Here is a 23,778-nt window from a genome sequence, read left to right as displayed (position 1 = left end):
TGCTTTTTTGGGGGGCCCCCCTTGCCCCCGGCCCCACCTCCTTCCCTGGGCGTACCGCATTTTCCCGCCCACATTGCTTCCTGCTGCTTCCCCCTCGCAACCCTTCACCCTAGTTCACCTCCGCTCTGCCTGCTCCCCTAAACACGCCGCCGCTCTGCTTCTCCCCCCTCCCTCTCAGGTGAGGGAGCGGCAGCACGTTCAGGGGAAGCAGGCGGAGCGGAGGTGAGCGAGGGTGGGAGGAGTGCAGGAAGTAACGGGGGGGGTAGAGGAACCACTCCCTACCCCAGCTCACCTCCACTCCACCACTGCCGCCTCCCCCGAGGGCGCCGCTGCTCGGCTTCTCCCTCCCTCCGTCCCTCCCTCCAAGGCTTGCCCTTAGGTGCGCGGCAATCCTGGGAGCGGGTGAGGGGGAGAAGCAGAGTGGCGGCAGCAAGCTCAGGGGAGGAGACGGAGCGGAGGTGAGCTGGGGTAGCAGGGGCACATTTCTAGGGGAGGCATGCCGGCGCCAGAATGCTGCCCCTAGAAATTTGCCGCCCCAAGCACACGCTTGTTTTGCTGGTGCCTAGAGCTGGCCCTGCCTGCCATATTTGCTATTCTTTCTGCACCCTCAATAAGGCTTCTTTAAAATACAGCCCCTTTCCTGGACTCCTTTCCCCCTCATGTTAGCCTTCCAGGGGATCCTGCCCATCAGCTCCCTAAGGGAGTCAAAGTCTGCTTTTCTGAAGTCCAGGGTTTGTATTTTGCTGTTCTCCTTTCTTTTGTGAGGATCCTGAAGTAAATCAGCTCGTAGTCACTGCTGCCCAGGTTGCCACCTACTTCTACTTCTCCAGCCAATTGTTTCCTGTTTGTAAGCAGCAAGTCAAGAGGAGAACGGCCCCGGTTGGTTCCTCCAATAGTTGCACCAGGAAGTTGTTCCCAACACTCTCCATAAACTTCCTGGATTTTCTGTGCACTGCTGTATTGCTCTCCCAGCAATGTCAGGATGATTGAAGTCCCCCATTAGAGCCAAGGCCTGTGATCTGGAAACTTCAGTTAATTGTCCGAAGAAAGCCTCATCTACTCATTCTCCTGATCTGGTGGTCTATAGCACATGCCTACCACGACATCACCCTTGTTGCTCTCACTTTTAAACTTAACCCAAAGACTCTCAACAGGCTTTTCTCCAGTCTCATACTGGAGCTCAGAACAATCATACTGCTCTCTTACATAGAGTGCAATTCCTCCACCTTTCCTCCCCCCCCCCCGCCTGTCCTTCCTAAACAGTTTATACCCATCCATGACAGTGCTCCAGTCATGTGAGCTACCCCACCGAGTCTCTGTTGTTCCAATCTCATACATCATAGTTCTTTGACTGTGCCAGGACTTCCAATTCTTCTTGCTTGTTTCCCAGGCTTCTTGCATTTGTGTACATGCACCTAAGATAAATAGCTGATTGCCCTGCTTTCTTAGTATGAATCAGGAGGCCCCTTCTGTTGCACTCCCCTCCTTGTTTTCTCTTGGTATCCCACTTACCTCAGGGCCTAGGTCACCTTCCCTCAGCATACCTAGTTTAAAGCCCTCCTCACTAGATTAGCAAGCCTGCCTGCGAAGATACTCTTCCCTCTATTCGTTAGGTGGATCCCATCTCTTCCTAGCAATCCTTCTTCCTGAAACAACATCTGGGAATGGAAAGGGGCAGGGGGAGGGAAATAAAACATTTTAAATTCCTTTAAATAGTAGAAATTAGAAATGAAGGTGGGTCAAAATATCAAATAGTCTGTTATATAAATTGGGTCATGAAACACTCAAAATAAACTAAAATATTTCCATTCTCCAAATTGTACATGGGTCACTAAGTAATTGTCACACTTGTATGTCACTTCAGTTCTCTAGTAATTGGCTAGGATGAGAGTTGCTCATGACTTTTGCCTACAATGAGGTGTTTACAGATTTTGGAAATGTTTTTTTACAGGCTGATAATTGGAGAGGTGACACATCGTGCAAATATTACAAACAAATGCAAACATGGGCTCTTCATTATCATCAGACAACTGTGCATGTACTGAGAATCAAATAGCCTCCAGACAGAGAATTATTCTTGTACACATGTGCAGCTCAGTTCAGTGGAGAAATACCATTTACCATAGCATAAATGTCTCCATTTTTTAAAGAGACTATGGCTATATCTATACTACAGAGCATATGTTGGTATAGCCCCATACTGTAAACACAGTCTATACTGAAAGAAGGAGTTTTTTGGTCTGTGTAAGAACACCACTTCCTAGAATGCTATTAAATTCTGTTAACTACATTGACAAAAGTGCTAATCCACTGACATAGCTGTGGCTGTGCTGGGGGTTTTGTCAGCATAGCTATGTCACTCTATAGAGTGTGGGGTTTTCACACACCTGCTGATATAATTTAAGAGTAGGCCAAGTCTATTTTAAAGCAAACAAATGTCTAACAGATAATTTCTCATTCAGACTACATCTAGAACTGTAAAAGTTTCATTGAGGGTGTTGCTTGTCTGTAAGTAGATACCATTATGAACAATATTTTATAAAATCATTCATACAGTTGTGATCTGTAATGTGGTGCTCTTAAAAATGTTGCTTTTCTACTATGTTCTATGCCCTGAGAATGTATTGACAACAGAGAAGCCACAGGGTGAAAAAAATTCAATAATCAAGTAGGACAAAGTCATTTTTATACTCCTTCCCTGGACTGCTTTTTAAATTAAGGTAGAACTCTGTCATAATTTTGGACAATCACTAACTTCAGACCTCTCACTTTTTAAATCACTTTTGTCAGGTGTAATCATTAAATAGTTTAGCAGTTTTGAACAGAAATATTTTATGTAGAGAATCTGGTGAGATGTGTAACATTGAACAAATAATATTTTCCTGTTTTTTGCCTTTACCCAGTTAAATATAATTAACAGTGACTTTCTAAAGGCTGATATGTTAATCAATATTATGAAACACATATCAAGCCCTACTGCTTTTTACCTTATTAATTTAAACACAAAATTAACAGATCCTTACTGACTTTCATCCGTTATGTTACAAAGGGAAATAGACATTTTCTCGTGTGGTACTTCACCACTGACATGTTTGCTTTGACATGTTTTAATATTTTAGAGAGGAAAAAAGGATTGATTAAAAATTCTGCCTCTCTTTTTTTTCTGATCTGCTTTATTTTTGATTAATTTATAGCACTCTTCCTACATACCAGAATCCTGGAAGCAGAAAATACATATTTCATTTAGTTAGGTCACTGAAATGAGTTGCAAGAGTCCAGTGTACAACAAGATTAATTTGATTCCTAACTGTTGGAGTAGCTCCTAGGAGCCATAGTCATGCACTAGGTTTTGTCAGAATAGGACCCCATTGTGCAAGTCACTGCAAAACACAGAACAAGAAGATGGTGCCTATTCCACAAAATTTACAGTCTATACATTCAATATAAAATTTTGTACAGTGCTTATGAATTGCCTTGTTTACTTGTGAAAAGTAAATGTCCATTGTAAGAACGAAAATTGAGATGTACAGTGTCTGGCTCTCTTCAGTTTTTTTATATTATGGTAGCACCTAGAAACCTTGACCAGAATTGGGGCCCAATTGTGTAAGGCAGTGTACAGATATAAAGGTGAACGTGGTCTCTTCCTCAAAGAGTTTACAATCAAGATTTGTATGTGAAGATTAAATGAGCTATTGGCCTGTTTTCCCAGGGATGCTGAATAGTTACAGATCCCATGTGTGTGTTCAACAGCTCTGAAAATCAGGTCATAAGCTCCTGACATGAATGGACAATAACTAATGTGTAGTTAGTCACACACTGACTCACAATCTCCAGAGATTTATATTGATGCTTTCAGTGTATCATGCCTTAAAAAGTGGAAGAAAACTAAGTGTCCATTACACTTAGTGTCCAAAACACAATTCTTTTTTGACACAAATAAGCTTCCAGATCTTAGGTGCTTTTGAAAATCCCACCCTTAAGTGGCTTAGGACCAGAAGTCCCATTAACTTTCAGTGGGATTTGTGATTCTGAGCTACTTTGTGTTTCTGAAATTCCACCTTCAATGATACTACATAAACTAATATCCTAAGAACAACCTACACAGTGTAAAATCAGAAATTGAGGTAAGAATCATTGGGTCTTCTAGTTCAGTGGTTCTCAAAGCTGGTCCGCCGCTTGTTCAGGGAAAGACCCTGGCGGGCCAGGCCGGTTTGTTTACCTGCTGCGTCCGCAGGTTTGGCCGATCACAGCTCCTACTGGCTGCGGTTTGCTGCTTCAGGCCAATGGGGGCTGCGGGAAGCAGCATGGGCCGAGGGATGTGCTGGCCGTCCTTCCCGCAGCCCCCATTGGCCTGGAGCAATGAACCACGGCCTGTGGGAGCCGTGATCAGCCGAACCTGCGGATGTGGCAGGTAAACAAACCGGCTGGGCCTGGCCCACCAGGGGCTTTCCCTGAACAAGCAGTGGACTGGCTTTGAGAACCACTGTTCTAGTTCACTCTGCAGTAGTTGCAGGATGCTCCAGGCTTGAAACAAGCTCCAGGGATTGAGAACAAAGACAGAATAGATAATATTGAAAGAATAGCCTCTTCAAATAGCAGTGTGACCACAAGAGCTCAGAAGTGCAGGTTGAGTTTAGTGTCTCTTAAACTTGGGATATTTCAAAGCATCAAAATAGAATAGAAAACCAGTAGTTAATTACTGAAATGTATAAAATACTTATAGAACTGTTCAACTTGAATTGACATGAATTTCTCTTATGTTATCCTTTTCAAATGTGATGTTACAAATACTGTAACTGTGACTGAATTCTAATTGAAGATTCTCAAATGAAATTGATTTTTCAGTCTGAGGAGACTGTGGCATAGAGCAGCAGGGTCAGGGAGGGTTTTTTGTATGTAGACTTCAGAGTAGCAGTCGTGTTAGTCTGTATTCACAAAAAGAAAAGGAGTACTTGTGGCACCTTAGAGACTAACACATTTATTAGAGCATAAGCTTTTGTGAGCTACAGCTCAGAAGTGAGCCATAGCTCACGAAAGCTTATGCTCAAATAAATGTGTTAGTCTCAAAGGTGCCCACAAGTACTACTTTTCTTTTTGTATGTAGAGTGTCTGAGTGCTTATCACATTGTGCCAATCTTTAGGACTCCTCCTGGAAATAAGCCTTGGTTTAAAACGGATTAAGTTTGAGTTGAAATTCCTGAGAAAACAGCTTAGAGTGCATATTTAAAAAGTTTTAGTTAGCCCCATTTTCTTTCTTTTTTTACTTTCCTAATAGCTCTTCTGATGGCATTTTTTGTTAAAAAGCCTATGATCTGTGGAGCACAGATTTAAAAATACATATACAGAATGCTTGTGCGTATAAGTGGCTATGATTTCAAATCGAGATATAGGGACCATTTCTGCACACTTAAAATATTTTTATTTTCTCCCTCGAGATTCTAGAACAAGATACGCCTAATTCCAGAATCAGAAACCCAACCTGGCAAGCCAGATCAAAGGTCACCATAATCCTTTCTTCTCCCAGTACCAGACTGATTCAAACCATATGTGCATAGCAGGGCCATGCCCTCTAATTCAGGTGCCATGCCGACAGAGGGGCTTGATCCACTTAAACCATGAAACCACTGTAATAGCCACAGCTTATTAGAAGGAGCAGCAAGTCTCAGGATTAAGGTTATTGTGTTACCCTGCATGTATATGTCTTCGGAAGAGGCTCATTGTAAAGAATAATGGGCAAGATTGCTTTTACCACCTGGTTAGTTACTGGGCTGTTCACTGCTTGCGAGACCCTAGATGAGAGAGAAGCACAAAAGTAAGATTAATTTTTGGGGTGAAAATAATGAGTCTTTATATGGTGGAAAGTTGTTACATAGTACTGTATGCAAGGAGCTCTGTTTTGGTGTTTTAAATAGCTTCTCTGTCAAAGAAGTTTGAAAAAAGACAAGCAAAAGAAGATCCTTAGGATAGTTCATTCTCCCCTTTTATTCTTAATGTCTGGCATGTTAAATCAACTCTTTGGAGCCTGTGACTTCATAGCTCAAAATTTTCATTGTTATAACAGGGTATGAAGTAATCTGCAAAGCCATTTCAAAGCCTGATCAAAGTTGTGAAATATGCTCCAAAACGTTAAACCTAGGGGACAATTTTTAAATAACTTCATGAATGCCGTAGATGCCTTCCTACTCCGAGAAAGCTTACTGTGTGTATGTGCTTTATGGATTTAAGTTTGTTTTATTATACACATGCAGGAACGGGTTACCACAGATCTTGTAAAATTGGCCGGTATGCATATGCACACCATCTGTGTTATTCACTGCCTGCATTATAAATCTGAATTCAGAATTCGGTTTTGTGTGTCTGGATGGAGACTGAATTACACATTTACAAAACTGGAAGCTAAAGGTTTACACCCAGTTGCATTTAAATGTGCCCAAGCTTTTGGACATGTAGGCTACTAGTGGTCACTAGCAAAGACCTGATTTGTATGCATGATTGTGGCAATGCATAAACATATAGGAACATACTTGTGCTCTCTTGCATATGGACCTTGGGTCCCTGATCTAGGGACCAAGTTTTCAAGAAGCTTGGGCACAGTTTTCCATGTTTCACATTTTAGTCCTAAACACCACTTGAGCATAGGGTTGCCAACTTTCCAATTTCTTAAAATTGGACACTACAGCCCCCCTGCTCGCCTCCCCCCACCACCTCCCAGGACTCACCTGCAGAGTGGGGCTGGGAGCTGTAGTGGAGCCTGCCCATGAGATGCAGACAGGAGTCAACCCTGGCTGAGAAGGGGCTGGTGTGGGTTGATGACCCGGTGCCACTGGTTCCCATGCCCTGGGCTAGGCTGGCGGTGGCATTTGCAGGCAGCGGTCAGTGGGGAGGAGGCAGCTGTCTGTCTGGGCAGGCTGGGCTGGGGGAAATGTCTTTCCCTCCCCACACTGTGTGAGAAAGCTGGAGGCCAGGCTCCGGAATGAGCTGCATGCCCTGAGCTTTAAGGGTGCTGCTCCCTCCCCCCTCCCATGCCAGGCCGGGCTGAGTCCCATCCGAGTGGCACGGGGAAGGAGGCAAAACAGGAGCTGGTGCCACATGCGATCCCTGGCTCAGGTTGCGGCTCCGGTGCCAGTCATGGGTGTCTTGTAACGTGCATCTTGTAGCCCCTGGAGCAGCTTCCCATGAAGATGGGGTGTGTCTGCAGTGCGCGGGCGGGGGCAGAGCTGGGGAGCAGAGAGGAGAGTGGAAAATAGAACACGATCCAAACACAGTCCAGCAGCATGGATTGGCACCCACCTGGCTCAGAGTCATGCTGCCACCAGCTTTCTGCAAGTGCCCTGCTGTGGTCACATGCTGCGGTGGGCGCTGCCTTGTCGTCGTCCCCCACCCTCCTGTTCTGACACCCTGTGGGCAGTAACCAGACTTTTGGTGTCCAATCAGTACTTCTGACTGAACACTGTACAGGTCCCCTTTTGACCAAACTTTCCGGTCAAAAACTGGACTCCTGGCAACCAAACCCTACTTCAGCAGCAGACATTTGTTTTTCTGGTGATCTCCCATCCAAGTACTGGCACAGTACAATCTTTCTTAGTGTCTGGGGTTCAATGGGATTACAACAGGTAGTGATACAACAGCAATGCAGGTAATAATCTCTTTACTAGGGCTGTCAAGTGATTAAAAAATTTATCATGATTAATCACGCTGTTAATAATAGAATACCATTTATAAATATTTTTGGATGTTTTCTACATTTTCAAATATATTGATTTAAATTACAACACAGAATACAAAGTGTACAGTGCTCACTTTATATTTATTTTTATTACAAATATCTGCACTGTAAAAAAAATACTATTTTTCAATTCACCTAATACAAGTTCTGTAGTGCAATCTCTTTATCATGAAAGTTGAACTTACAAATGATAGAATTATGTACAAAAAATAACTGCATTCAAAAATAAAACAATAGACAACTTTAGAGCCTACAAATCCACTCAGTCCTACTTCTTGCTCAGCCAATCGCTCAGACAAACAAGTTTGGTTACAATTTGCAGGAGATAATGCTGCTCGCTTCTTGTTTTCAATGTCACCTGAAGGTTCTCATGGCACTGTTGTAGCTGGTGTCGCAAGATATTTACATGCCAAATGCACTAAAGATTCATATGTCCCTTCATGATTCAACCGCCATTCCAGAGGACATGCATCCATGCTGATGACAAGCGGGTTCTGCTTGATAACAATCCAAAGCCGTGCGGACTGACACATGTTCATTTTCATCATCTGAGTTGGATGCCACCAGCAGAAGATTGATTTTCTTTTTTTGGTGCTTTGGGTTCTGTAGTTTTCGCATCAGAGTGTTCTCTTTTAAGACTTCTGAAAGCATGCTTCATACTTCATCCCTCTCAGATTTTGGATGGCACTTCAGATTCTTAAACATTGGGTCGAGTGCTTTAGCTATTTTTAGAAATCTCACATTGGTACCTTTTTTGCGTTTTGTCAAATCTGCTGTGAAAATGTTCTTAAAATGAACGTGGGCTGGGTCATCATCCGAGACTGCTATAACATGACATGCGGGTAAAACAGAAGACATACAATTCTCCCCTAAGGAGTTCAGTCACAAATTTAATTAATGCATTATTTTTTTAGCGAGCATCATCAGCATGGAAGCATGTCCTCTGGAATGGTGGCTGAAGCATGAAGGGCCATGCGAATGTTTAGCATATTTGGCATGTAACTACCTTGCAATGCTGGCTACAAAAGTGCCATGCGAATGCTTGTTCTCACTTCAGGTGACATTGTAAATAAGAAGCAGGAAGTAGTATCTCCTGTAAATGTAAACAAACTTTTTTGTCTTAGCAGTTGGCTGAACAAGAAGTAGGACTGCGTGGACTTGTAGGCTCTAAAGTTTTACATTTGTTTTTGAGTGGAGTTATGTAACAAAAATATCTGTATTTATAAGTTATACTTTCACGATAAAGAGATTGCACTATAGCACTTGTATCAGGTGAACTGAAAAATACTATTTTATCATTTTTGCACTGCAAATATTTGTAATAAAATATAAAGTAAGCACTGTACACTTTGCATTCTGTGTTGTAATAGATATCAATATATTTGAAAATGCAGAAAAACATCCAAAATATTTAATAAATTTTAATTGGTATTCTATTGTTTAATTTTGATTAATTGCACTGTTAATTATTTTGAGTTAATCGCCTGAGTTAACTGCGATTAGTTGACAGCACTACTCTTTTTACTGTTACATAAACATAGTAATTATTCCTGACTAGTATTATGGCTCCACAATATTGAGGGTTTTGGCACGAGCTGTGAGGAGGAGAGGCCAGTGCATCCTGGACATTGTTTGAGGAAAGTTAAATTTAACAACCTTTGTAATAAACTCTTAGTGAGTGGCCTGATGGCAAAGATGTGTCTGTACTCAAGAGTCTGCTGTAGTCTCTGGGGGCATCTGATGCCATCCATACTCACACAAAATTTCTGTAGTCATCAATGGAAGCTACTGAGAGCAATATTTGGCTGTTGATAGTTGATATCAGCAGAATGCTGAGTGAATTGTAAGTATAACTGTGTTTACATTGAGGCTGGATACTTCACTGAAACATGGAAGCATAGATAAAACCACTGTAAAACAGAAAACACTAAGGTTTGTATGGTTCCCTGCGCTCCCAGGCATATCTTCTAGTTAAAATTAGGGTTCCCCAAAGCTAACATTTCAGAGTAGCAGCCGTGTTAGTCTGTATTCGCAAAAAGAAAAGGAGGACTTGTGGCACCTTGATCACACGTTAGCTCTAATCTCTTAGCAGCATAAAATCTCTTTCATGCTACCAAAGCTGCTTTTTCTTCAGATGAGAGCCTATTTGAAATCAGCAAATCTTTGTTTCACATCTGGCTTGTTCACTGCATTTTAGTCAGAGTAAACAGGGTACACAGAATAGAACAGACATCTGGTTTGGGAAAGCTTATCAGGTTATCAACAAGATGGGTGAATAATGGGGGATGGGGGGAAAAGCCCTCTTTGAAATTCATTGTGAAAGATGAGAACTGTTATAAAGAGTAGGATAGCAATTCTGCCTTTTTATCATATGACACAATCCAGCAGCCAATATATTGCTGCTGCTCTAGAGGCTGCTGATCTAATAACCATAATGTTTTTGTGCATGTTATTATTCAGGGTAATCTACCAGGCACTTATATTACCTAGACTTGTGATGCAGCACTAATGATACATAAGGTTGATTGATAACAGTGGTGTTAGCAAGAGGTATCTGCACACTTACCTTTGGATATCCATGAATTTTTAGTACATCATATTTGTGCATATGAAGCATGTTGCACAAATTTGGACATGCCATTAGTGACTGAAGTGGAAAAAACTGTCGGAGAGGAATTCACATGCTCATATTGATCATGGGAACAGATTTTTGTTGCATTAAAACTGCTGTGATGTTTTTAATTAAAAATACTTCATTTTAATACTGGAGTTTTTGAAGGCATCTTTTTTGCACCTTGTGGGAATCTGTTATTCATAGCTGTTGGACAATCTCCTCTAGCAACTTCTTTATAGATGAACCTTCTCTGAATCTGCCTTGTGTGATTTGAAAACAAAGTAACTAAATTTCAAGTGAGATGCTTACATAAATCCTTGTAATCCTGTTGCAGAGCTTTGATATTTTCATATCAAAATAAAATGAACAGAAATGTAAACCCAGAGCTGGGCAACATTCATAGGCTTTCTAGAAAATATCTGTCCAGTACAGACAGTGGGCCCATTCCTGGAAGTACACCTCTTAGGGTATGTCTCTACTACCCACTGGATCAGCGGGCAGTGATCGATCCAGCAGGGGTCTATATATCGCATCTAGTCTAGATGCGATAAATTGACCCCTGACCTCTCTCACCTGTACTCCACTGTTGCGAGAGGCGCAGGCAAAGTCGATGGGGGAGCGGCAGCAGTCGACTCACTGTAGTGAAGACACCATGGTGAGTAGGTCTAAGTACATTGACTTCAGCTATGTTATTCACCAAGTTGAGGCTCGGGTTAGGTCAAATAGAGGCTGGGCTATTTCTGCATAATTGGCCATAAAATCCCTGCAAAATCCAGTTAGACCCAGAAAACTTTGCAAGCTTTTAACATCCGTAGGCAGTGGCAGGGACTGTATCAGTTGCACTCGTCCCTTATCGATTTCCCTTCCCATCTGAGACACTTCCACTCCTAAGTAGGTCACTCTTGTTTGTCCCATCTGAGCCTTTTTCCCATTGACCTTCAATCCTGCTCTTGCCAAAGCTTGCAGGACCTGCTCAGTTAGTTCCCTGTCGTCTTCCTCTGTCCCTGACATTAGCAACAGGTCATATTGTATGTATTGCTGAATCCACCCCCTCCAAAGCTGTCTCATGTATCTGTGAAAATGAAGTGAGCTGTAGCTCACGAAAGCTTATGCTCAAATAAATTTGTTAGTCTCCAAGGTGCCACAAATACTCCTTCTCTTTTTTTAGGGGAGTCCCTATATCCCTGGGGTAGGACTGTCCAGCAGAATTGTCTGCCCTCCCATGTGAATGCAGTTTTATACTGACACGAGGTAGCTAGTGGCAGAGACCAAAACCCATTAGCTCTGTCCAAAACAGTGAAAATTCGGAATTGGGGTCCAATAAGGGCCAACATTTCAGGATACGCTGCCACCACTGAGGCTGGAGAATTGGCCGGAGCATTTAGTGCCCTGTAATCCTCAGTGAGGCTCCAGGTACCATTTGGCTTTCTCACTGGCCACACAGCAGCATTGCAAGGGGATGTAACCGCCCTAATCAGTCCCCTCTGTTCCAATTCCCCAGTAGTTGCTTCCTTTTTCCTACACTCCTTTTCCTTGGGGTCTCCCAAAACCTCTCCCATCTCCTTCTCAATCTCATCCCAGGTGAACCCCTGCACCTGGTATGGGACCTGATTCTTCCTTATCCATTTGTTCAAAAAATACGTTACCCCAGCTTCCCAGAACCCTCAACTACCATCACGAGAGTTCGCCCTACCCCCTCCAAGCAGCTGTGCAGACTGTTGTGGAGGGGGACTTATAGGCTGCCACTTACCTATCTGATGCAATGTACACAAGTTCCGGCACCAAGATGTTAGAGAGCTTATTCCTTCGCTCTCCCACTTCCCTGGTCCTTCTCGCATGAACAGAGAGCAACAATACCCGAAGTCCGAAGGAAGTCCGAACTTCCACCAAGCTTAAATCCAAGTTCCTTTTTCCTTATTTTCAAATCCCAACTTACTTCCTGTTTCCCCTAATTTATATGTAATATTCTTAGCTATACCTTAACCAATCATTCTACTGAAATTTACTTAACCAATCCTAACACATTGTAACATGATTAGCTAACCAATTATATCCCACCACCTTAATTAGTTTACACCCAGCAAAATTAGTTATACAGCAGACAGAAACAATCACAGAGCCAGACAGAGACCATGCCAATAAACAATAGCAAAGTGGGACCTATAATGACAAAACCATACAGAAGTGAGGATTTCACAACTACATCTATAAAGACATAAGGGTTTCCCAGCTGTGTCTATTGATAAGTGAGTTCTTATCAGACAGAAAACTGTCAACCTAAATTTCCTTGTACATCTTCTAGGCTCTTCCCTTTCTCTGGAGGTGATAGATCGGATCACCTTTCTAACAGCCCCATATTGACTAGTTTGGAATGTGAGGATGTGATCGGTCGCTTCCCAGCTTATGGCTGCCTCTGCTGCTTAGCCAAAGGCCTTAGCCTAAGAACAGGGCCTCAGACTGTCACAGTGAGAGAAGGCCCTCACGCAGATTCTTTCTTGTATACCTCTATTACTAGCTAAATGATAAACATATACCTACGTTCTTAGAGTATAGGCCTTTACAGACAGGCCTGAATATCTGTATCCTAACAGGTAGGTGTGGGAATCCATGGGTTTCTTGTATATAGCTGTCAATAGGGTTCCATTGTTGAAGTTGAAGCTGGTGTGGGAGTTCCAGGGAGAGTTTAATGGATGGGTGGTAATTGTTGAATTTGTGGTAGAAATCTCTGAGGGAATTTGTCATCTGTCCAGAGGATGAAAATATCAGTATATCTCAGCTATATCATTGGTTTTGTGGTGCATTTGTCCTGAAATTCTTCTTCAATGTGACACATGAAAAGTTTGGCATATTGGGGAGCCATCCCACTACCCATGGCTGTTATGTTTGGGACACAGTATTTGCTGTTGAATGTAAAATTGTTACAGATGAGGATGAAATGGATGATTTTGGCAATGTGTTCAGGGTGGATATCTGAGGATTGTCCATCGTCTTGTAAATATGCCATCATTGTGAGGGATTTTGGTGTATAGGGCGTTGACATCCATTGTGGCAAGGATGGTATTCTGAGGAGGTTATTAATGTTACAGAGTTTGTGGAAGGAGTCTGTTGTGTCTTGAAAGAAGCTGGCCCTAAGACGATAAGAACATAAGCACAGCCATACTGCATCAGACCAAAGATCCATCTAGCCCATTATCCTGTCTTCCGACAGTGGCCAATGCCAGGTGCCCCAGAGAGAATGAACAGAATAGGTAATCATCAAGTGATTCATCCCCTGTTGCCCATTCCCAGCTTCTGGCAAACAGAGGCTAGGGACACCATCCTTGCCCATCCTGGCTAATAGACATTGATGGACCTATCCTCCATGAATTTATCTAGTTCTTTTTTGAACCCTGTTATAGTCTTGGCCTTCACAACATTCTCTGACAAGGAGTTCTACAGGTTGACTGTGCATTGTGTGAAGAAGTACTTCCTTCTGTTTGTTTTAAATCTGCTGCCTATTAATTTCATATGGTGACACCTCGTTCTTGTGTTATGAGAAAGAGTAAATAATATTTCCCTATTTACTTTCTCCACACCAGTTATGGTTTTATAGACCTCAATCATATCCCCCCTTAGTCGTCTCTTTTCCAAGATGAAAAGTCCCAGTCTTCTTAATCTCTCCTCATACAGAAGCTGTTCCATATCCCTAATAATTTTTGTTGCCCTTTTCTGAACCTTTTCCGGTTCCAGTATATCTCTTCTGAGATGGGGCGACCACATCTGCACGCAGTATTCAAGATGTGGGTGTACCATGCATTTATATGGGCAATATTATATATTCTGTCTTATTATCTATCCCTTTCTTAATGATTCCCAACGTTCTGGTCACTTTTTTGACTGCCACTGCACATTGAGTGGATGTTTTCAGAGAACTATCCACAATGACTCCAAGATCTCTCTTGAGTGGTAACAGCCAATTTAGACCCCATAATTTTATATGTATAGTTGGGATTATATTTTCCAATACGCATTACTTTGCATTTATCAATATTGAATTTCATCTGCCATTTTGTTGCCCAGTCACCCAGGTTGGAGAGATCCTTTTGTAGCTCTTCGCAGTCTGCCTGTGACTTAACTATCTTGAGCAATTTTGTATCATCTGCAAATTTTGCCACCTCACTGTTTAACCCTTTTTTTCAGATCATTTATGAGTAATTTGAATAGGACTGGTCCCAGTATAGACCCCTGGGGGACACCACTATTTACCTCTCTCCATTCTGAAACTGACCATTTATTCCTATGCTTTGTTTTTTTATCTTTTAACCACTTACTTGTCCATAAGAGGACCTTCCCTCTTATCCCATGACCGCTTACTTTGCCTAAGAGCCTTTGGTGAGGGACCTTGTCAAAGGCTTTCTGAAAATCTAAGTACACTATATCCACTGGATTCCCCTTGTCCACATGTTTGTTGACCCCCTCAAAGAATTCTAGTAGATTGGTGAGGCATGATTTCCCTTTACAAAAACCATGTTGAGTCTTCCCCAACAAATTATGTTCATCTATGTATCTGACCATTTTGTGCTTTACTATAATTTCAATCAGTTTGCCTGGTACTGAAGTCAGGTTTATTGGCCTGTAAGTGCCGGGATCACCTCTGGAGCCCTCTTTAAAAATTGGCATCACATTAGCTATCCTCCAGTCATTTGGTACAGAAGCTGATTTAAATGATAGGTTACAAACTACAGTTAGTAATTCTGCAGTTTCACATTTGAGTTCCTTCAGAACTCTTGGGTGAATACCATATGGTCCTGGTGACTGAGGTTTATTGAGAGCTTTTGGAGACTGAGGGTATCCCATCCCTGAATAAATGAACTAGTAATTCTGACCAGTGTTCGATTTTTTTTTTTTTTTTTTTTTTTTAATTTCTTCTACCCAAACACAGTAAACTTTTGTGCTTTTCAGTATCCCTTTGGGGAAGGAAAACACTGATTAAGTTTTTAAAGTCAGTCTGATAAATCACATGGGATGTAGCAATCTTTTATTTTTAACATAACATTTAACATAACATAACATTTGCAATAGCTCCATAACAAACACTTGTCATATACAGTATTCTCCCGTTTATCCAACATCCTATTATCTGAACCTCTGCGTTCTCTGAATCCCTTCCTTGGCCTCCAGCATGAGAGACATGCTGCAGAGGGCTTGTATCTCATGCTGGGTGTCAAGGAAGGGGTTTAGATTATACAGCAGAGACCCCTGGCCAGGAGAGGGAGACAGAGAATGAGCCCCCAGCAGCGGAGGAGGCCACCCTGATGCTGAAAGGACTACAGTAGTAGCGGTAGTGCAGGGAGTCGTCTGCAGCCCATCTGTCATGGGAGTGAGTGAGCAGGATCCTGGTAGCAGAGCAGCAGAGGGCTGCCTGCATTGCCACAGAGATAGTTACACTTGCACCCAATCCCTGCAAGCATAAAGTGTTGGGGAGGTATGTGGAGAGGGGGAAGGTTGCAGTCTTGGCAGGGCAGAGCAGAGAAGAGACCCCTGACTAGGTGTCTGCTCTGTCTGCCAGAATCACAGCCTTTTCTTGAGCCTGCAGGATTGGATGTCACAGAGAGCTCTCTGCTGTCACTGGAGTGAGTGGGGGTTATTAACGCTTCTTGGAGTCATTTGGTTCCTGATTTTAACCAACTGACTTTTTTTTTTAAAGAAAATGAGGTTACTCTGCACCAGGTTTAGGTCCTGAAAGAGTCAGTATATGTTTAATACAAACTTCATCTAGACTAACATCAGCTATTTCTAACCCTGAAATACTGAAGCTAGCTAATTTGGGCTGGACATGAAATTTCAGAAACCTGTTCACAACAACTGTGGTATGTGTCTCTGACATTCAAATTAGTCATTTTGCCAAAGGGGCTATGAACAGTACCCAAGAAGCCACTATTTCTTGTCAAGTGCAATATTCATGTACAGCTCTGCTTCTAAGTTTCCCATGGGTTTCCATTTCAAACCTGCATTAATCAATTCTGATCCACATCCGAGGGCAAGAAAGGTAAATAATTTGTACCCTATTTCTCACTTTTTAAAGGTGATGGATGAATGATCAGAGGGACACTCAAACACAGAACTGATTGGAGCTCACTCACAGGAGTAACTGCTAGTAGTTGAAAACCCAGTCCAGTGCTTGTAAATGTGTGTGTTGGTTTATTTTATTTTTTAATAGAGTTTTTCTTTTGGACTGTCACGTAGGATGGGTGCATGGAAGAGTTCAGTGATGCGGAAAGTATTTTCATTGACCTGATGAAGTATGTTTAGCCTTAGCAGTTTAAAATACACTATATTTTTAATGCATGGATGTCATTGCAATTTTTCATTGTTTTTGTTATCACTAAATGCTAATTACTCAGTGATTCCACAAAATTAAGAGTTACCTCTGCATTGGTTCTTCTTTGCAACCCTATCCCCCTCCCCCTGTCTGGTATAGATGGGGAGTACTCCACTGAAGATTGGAGATATACAGATGTAAGTAAAAAGAGAAATAATCCCCTTAATTTCCTTTCTTAGGCTCATCATGCCATTAGTCTCTTAAAAATATATTGTACATTTGACAAGATGCTGTATGCTGTCAGTGGTATTGTTTTGCAGACATTCTAGCTTGGTTCCAAGAAATTTTGTTGATGTTTAGCATTGACAATGGATTGGGTAAAACCATTTTGATATGGTGGGTTGTCAGTGGAACAAAATATTGCAGTGTTGATTAAGTATCTTGATCGGTTAATGCTTTTGCATTTCTGACAGTAGTGTAATGCACCAATGACAAAAATATATCTCTACTCCAGTGAAACTGTTTTTCTTTCACTGAAGTTAAATTCTTAGCACAATCGAATGTTGGGTAAAGTAGCTGTTGCACAGCCATAATAGTGACTTTCAAATATTTTTGCTTTGAATTTCTCACTACTATTCCGTAGATAATTGAGAGGCATAGTCTTCAATGTACAAATCCCTGTTCTCTAACTTTCAAGGGGGCCACAGTGCTGCTTTCAGGCAACTTATCCCATATGATGGGGTAAAACAGTCACTACTTGACTAGCCCCCTATTTGCCTCTGATGACAGTTCAAAATTATTCTCTTAAGCAGGAGCAAGTCCAAACATCCACCTCTGATCCTCATATCAACCTCTATCATTCACTCCCATGCTAGAATTGGCACATCTATGCAGTATATAGATTGCTCAGGCTTTTAGTTCAACCACTTTTGCAAGTTGGTTTATTTAATCTTTGTTTAATGTCAAATGAAGAATTGTTCTCCTCTCCCTTCAGACACTAAAAACGTAATTGTTGCAGTGTCTAGAAGACAAAACCTGATAACTGAGATTTATTGTCTCCACCAGTCCTCCCCGCCTTTCCTACAACGCTCTTTTCCCACCCCCACTCCCCATTTGTGCTGCCTTCTCTTTCAGACATAGGCAATCCATCTTGCTTGTCAGATTTTTGTCTTAAAGTGAAGTGCGGAAAAAATCACAAAATCCTAAGAACGTTCGTATGTATTTGAATCTGCTAACACTGTAGTGATATCTGTGTAAGTGTAACAGGAGGCAAAAAATGAGTGTCTAACTCTGTGTAAGCGATGACAGGGCTGTGAAGGGCAGCATGGTGAACTTGAATCTTAAGGAACGACTGGGAACATCATAAATTGAGCAGAAGATCTGCTGTTATATGTATGTGTGTTAAATCCGCTCCCGTTTTTTAAAAAGCCTTCCGGATGCCCCCAAGTCTACCCCTCATTGCTCTTTGAAGTTTGTGTTTACATGTTATGACAAGGTCTCAAGGGTGCAACCTGGACTGTGGGACCATTGTGTCCTCCAAACCCACCAGCCTGGGCTGTCCCTCACACTGTGATGCTAATGTCAAGCTACAAGCCTCTGACAGGCACTGCACTTAAACAGCCATCCAGGGACACACCCAACTAAGTTACATGAATGATCTCCTGTCCCACTGTGTTGGACTCAGTGAAACACACACACAAAAAGACAGGGATTTATCCGTCTCTTGGTTAACCCATAAAGCTGCAGTTTTGAGATGAAATCCTGACACCATTGTACTCAATAGATTTGCCACTGACTTCACTAGGGCAGGGATTTTGCTCTTAGTGTTTAACAAGGGTTGCCACCTCTCCAGGCTTTCCCAGGATTGTCCCATTTTTGAAGTAGCTATCCTGGGAAATCCGTAAAGGTGCTCACTGCCAGCTGTCCAGTTTTATGGGCTCAGCAGCATCCTGAATGCCCTGTTTTGTTTTGTTTTTTACCTCAGAGGTGTAGTGGTAACACTACATTTAACACCAAAAGAGGATTCTTCATAAGTTCTGCTCCTAAATGTAGCTATCTAAAAATTCCTAGACCAAAAACTTCCTGGGACAGATTACTCCTTATATTTGTGCTTTGTTTAGTAGTCATAGGTGCCGACTCCGTGGGTGATCCAGGGCTGGGGTGGAACTGGGAGAGAAGAGGTGGGGTGGGGTGGGGTGGGGCGGGGCCTGTGGCAGAACAGGGGTTGGGCACCCCCAGGCAAAGGAAAAAGCCGCTGCCTGTGTTGGTAGGGAGTTGTCTTTGGTGGGTATGGAAATTATTGGCATTATAAAAGCTCAGTTTTTACAAAAACTGAATTTTAACCCTAACTTGGTCTGGCAGTGTCCCTCTAAGTGGAAAAGGTAATCATCAAATGTTGTTGGTACAAGAGCGAAGGTAACTTTTTGCAAATCAAATCCAGCCCAGATCGCTAGTGATTATGAGAGTCATTATCCTCTGGCTGTTAAATGGCCTGTGTGAAAAGAAAAGGAGGACTTGTGGTACCTTAGAGACTAACAAATTTATTTGAGCATAAGCTTTCGTGAGCTACAGCTGTAGCTCACGAAAGCTTATGCTCAAATAAATTTGTTAGTCTCTAAGGTGCCTCAAGTCCTCCTTTTCTTTTTGTGAATACAGACTAACATGGCTGCTATTCTGAAACCTGTCATTATGTGTGAAATGAATTGATCTCTGTGAATGGTGTCTGCTGGTGAACAGGAACCCTGGGCATGCTGAGGAAAATGATTGAGTGGGCATGGAAGTTGCCTCTCCAGAATACGAGTGTTAGGCCTATTGGCAGCAAAGCCCAAGGAAATTTGTACTGCTGCTTGCAGTGCATCTGTTCTGTGGATAAACAGAGGACTTGACTGTGCAGGGTTGTAAATCTGTCACATTACATTGGCACTAAATTCACTGAAAACTTGAGAGAAAATCAGCAAATTAAGAGAATTCATCATAATTTTGTGGACATGTGAATGAGATTTTTAGTACTCTGGATCTCAGGCTTATAGTTAAAAGGAGTTTGAAGTTCCCAGACCAACTTTTGGCATGGAAACTGATTTTGTTGATGTGATGCTGCCTTCTGCAACTGTGTGTAAAATGCAGCATCATGTAAGTTACAGATCAAAGACTCCTGAGAGACAACTATAGAAAAATCCAAATGAATATTCCACGGACAGTCGTGTAGTCCTTACAAACATATCATTTCAGTGCACTATGCTACGTTGGTGACAACCCGAGTTTCAACTTTACACACCTTCTCTGTTCTCTTTTGTTTCATTTCTCACAACTGAGCTTTCTTTTGTATATTCCATTTGATTTTATTTTAAAGTTTAGTATTCAGACCTGATTGGAAACATAAATATATTTGTTGGTACTTGTGGAAAATGTCTTCAAGAAGCCTGTGTGCAACCCTAGTGTCCCCTAGGATGTTGCTAGGAAGCCAGCAAGACGCAATCTAACAAATTAAGATGGTAAATGTAGTTATGTACTTCCTCTTTTGTCTCCCTCTTTGTTTTCTCACTAGTTGTCATGTCTGAATTCTAGATGGTAATTTGATCAGAGCTGGGAGCTCATCTTTGTCTCTCCTTTGAAATTCTCAGCACACTTTCAGGCACTGTAAAATAATTACACCTTGCTTGCATAATTGTCTTGTTGTGATTCTAGACTAACCAGTTGGAAACACAGGTGAAACATAAAACCTATTTGTGGGATCAGTTATCTTAGCATCTTGGCCCAAGCATTTTCCATTTAAGTAGAAGAATACAGCTCTTTCCGTGATGTAGCTATAACTCTAGGTGTCTGGTATAATGTGATTATTTACGTATGTTTAGTTAAATTATTGGTTACTTTTTATTATTTACACTTAATAAAACCAAACTGTCAGCAGAGATGGGATTTTTTTTGCCAGAGTTATTGTCTGTATGTTAGGATGTACACAGTAGGTACTCTTCCATCTTTTACCAAAAAATCTTCTAATTTGATTTAAAATGTCTGGTTAAAATTTGTGAAATTGTCTTAGGCATGACATCTGATTTTGTTTAAATTTAATGTGTTTGCAGATAATGACTGGTATTTGTGTCATGTGACAATTATTGCCCCAGAAGAGGATTTTCTATCCTGGGGAATGTACCCATACCCCTATTTGGCACGTGTTGATCCTGATGCCCGGAAAGGCACTCTGATCTACCAGCTTGTGGCCCATTACAATAACAATGAAAACTCCGGTGTTGGGATAACTTATGCACTCATTGCAGGTAAGTCCTTTCTGAATCAACTGATTAATCTGCATGATGATATTTTTATTTTAACAATTTCCAATTTTATCATTTAGTTAATAAGGTTTTAATAGAATAGCCTTGTTTAGACATACTGGGTGAAGGTCAGAGGTGTTGAGTAAAGTGGTGTAAATTAAACCAGTACATGAGTGTAAGGGAGTTGGTTACTCCCATACAAAGTGATCAGAACCAGTCTTAGACTAAGGTCTGGCCTATGCTACTAAGGGCTTGTCTACATGGGCGGTATAAACTAGATCAAATCAAGTTAATCTAGTTTGAAAATGCTTGCGTACACATGATCCATCACTACATATTTATCACAAACTCTGAAGTCCTCTTGCAAAGCAGACTAGGTTTCCTTTAAACTGAATTACTTTGGTCTATTGTTTGTGTACACGCAATTGCTGTGTGCCGCCACTTGACCCTAGAGCCCATGCGGGCAAGAAGAGGCAGCAGGCTGGCTTATACTCACCTGTAACTGCAAGGCAACCAACCACCCCCCGGGTTGTATTTGCACCATTTGTACTGGTGCACTTTGAGTTTTGTTTGCACTGTTGCTTTAATTCAAGATTTGTTGATTAGTAGACTGTTTAGGTAAGTGTATTTGAAAATACAAAAACATCATTTTTTCCATTTAGTTCAATAACAACTAGATTTTTGGTTTTGTTCTTTCATAATTAAAACTATTTTAGTCAATTCATGATGAGTCCTTATTGCACTTAATTATGAAAATCCTTTAAATAAAGCTGAAATACTTCATAGGGGTTTTCAGAAGTACGTAGAGAGCATTCTACTTCCACCACTCATACGCTACATCGCAATGCTTGAAATGTATCTATCCCAACAGTTTCCCCGCCCCATGGGCTAACAACTGCACATGTTCAGGCAGGAGACTTAAAATATGACATCCCTGACAATATTCTCCTGGGTGTCAGCATTTTCTACAGGTCACCTTGCTGGCTACTTGAACCACCGAACAAGTCACTGAACCTCCGCTTCCCATCCATTGTTAAGGCTTTCTCCCTTGCTTTCACAAATCTTGTGCAGAACACAACAGATAGTGAATGATCCTAACCTCTTTTTTTTCCAGCTCCTTCCAACCTGTTCCATAAACAGGTGCCAGCTGCCTTTAAACTGCCAAATGCACACTCGACTGCTGTAATGGAACTGCTCGGGCAATAGTTAGTGTTCCTTCCTGCTGGCCAAGTGGCCTGTGTATGGCTTCATTAGTCAGGGCATAACTGGTTAAGACAAGTCTTCCACAAAAACCAAACTACCTCCACACCATTAATGTCTACAGTGGTCCTGGGAGCAAACATTCATTTCTCCATTAATCTAAACAGAACTGAGTGCTAGAAGATCTTAGAATCTTGGACCCTTCCAGACCACCCTGCATTTATGTCCATAAATTTCCCATCAAGAAGAAATACCCCTTTCTGGTTTTATAAATTCTGTGCTGTAGTGGGGGAACGAATGGTGGGCACCCATGTTCTATCAATTGCCCCAGTACAGTTTGGAAACTGTATGTGTGCAAAGCCATCAACCATCTCCAGAGCATTAACCAGCTTTAGGATCCTGTTAGATATCACTTTATCAAAGACACAGCAAACCTGCTTCAGAATGTCGCCAACAGTTAATCGCCCCATGCCAAATTGGTTGGCTACAAACCAGTAGTACTCTGGGGTTGCGAGCTTCCACGGGGCAATGGCATACCTGCTTCTCCACAGATGTGGATCACCACATGTTGCTATGCTGTCATTGAAGCTCCAAGGTCAGTTCTACACCGATCACAAAAAAGTTAGACCTCCCCATCCTGAAATTCTGCCACATTGCTGCTCAGCTCCAGTCTGCAGAACGATCCTCTCCCATCAATCCATGCTGGCTTCTCAGGCCCAGAAATGGTGCTACCTGCTGTGTAGGCGATCCAGCTTGGATCGTTGTCCTCTTCCACCTGCCACCTCTTCAGAGTGCTCTCCTTCTGCCAGAGGAGCTGCTGCTGTTGTAGAATATCTTCTGCTCCCACATCATCTGCTCGATGGACTTTGCCTGTCTCACCAATGCCAAATTCATCCAGCTTTGACTGCTGTAATACAGCCCAAGTGGTCATCCTAGTGTGTGGAGCATTGCTGGGTCCATGTTGGCAGACAGGAATCAGAAAATGGCACAAGACCACCTGGAAAGGAAGTATGCAACAGAGACAATGGAAACATGGAATTTTAAAAAAAAATAAAATTCAACCCACCTGACTTCACAGTGAAAACAATCCTAGGGCTCACACTGTTTAGCATGCACATGGGATGCCTATTCCATTCTCAGTTCACATTGTCTGAACACAGAGGTGATTTGCTAGGAACTGAGGATGTAGTGTTCTTGGGGGAGGGGTATCCTGAGCTGGATCACCAGCACAGCATTCAGGGCCATTTTGGGGGCTGCGAAGTCACCATGGATTAGTGGGAAAGGATTGTTTTGCAGACAGGGCTGACCAGCAGTGGCGAGAGAATTTCAGGATGGGGAGGGCCACTTTTTTTGAGATCCATGCAGAACTGACCTTGGGAGCTGCAATGACAGCATACCAATTTGCGGTGCCCCATACCCATGGTTAAAGTTGGGGTTAGATAATGAGCACATGTCTAATATAGCTCTGTAGTGCATAAGCCTGAAAGCTGCTGAATGAGGGCACAAGACAGCTAGCCTTAGAGCTAGAGTTGCGTCCTGGGTGTTTTGTGTTTGTGCACAGTATTGGGGAAACTGGCACTTGACACCAAGTCCATTGTCCGTATATAACATATGTATACTGTCTCTCCCACAATGCACAGTATGAACAAGGGGTAAAATAAATAAT

The 23,778-nt window shown here is 42.1% G+C and overlaps 1 protein-coding gene across 1 annotated transcript in view; it reads left to right on the top strand.

Annotated features, from left to right (window-relative positions):
• LOC119852200 (neural-cadherin-like) overlaps positions 1-23,778 on the top strand; it is an 86,005-nt gene that overhangs the window by 5,701 nt on the left and 56,526 nt on the right. Inside the window, exon 2 of the mRNA XM_043507602.1 lies at positions 20,721-20,915. Within this exon, the coding sequence (XP_043363537.1) occupies positions 20,721-20,915 (195 nt within the window). The remainder of the gene's footprint in view (positions 1-20,720; positions 20,916-23,778) is intronic.

This window comes from Dermochelys coriacea, chromosome 2, assembly GCF_009764565.3.
Source record: "Dermochelys coriacea isolate rDerCor1 chromosome 2, rDerCor1.pri.v4, whole genome shotgun sequence".
NCBI classification, from domain to species: domain Eukaryota; kingdom Metazoa; phylum Chordata; order Testudines; family Dermochelyidae; genus Dermochelys; species Dermochelys coriacea.
Note: the sequence above shows the minus strand (reverse complement) of the source record. Positions and strands in the feature narration are given on the sequence as shown.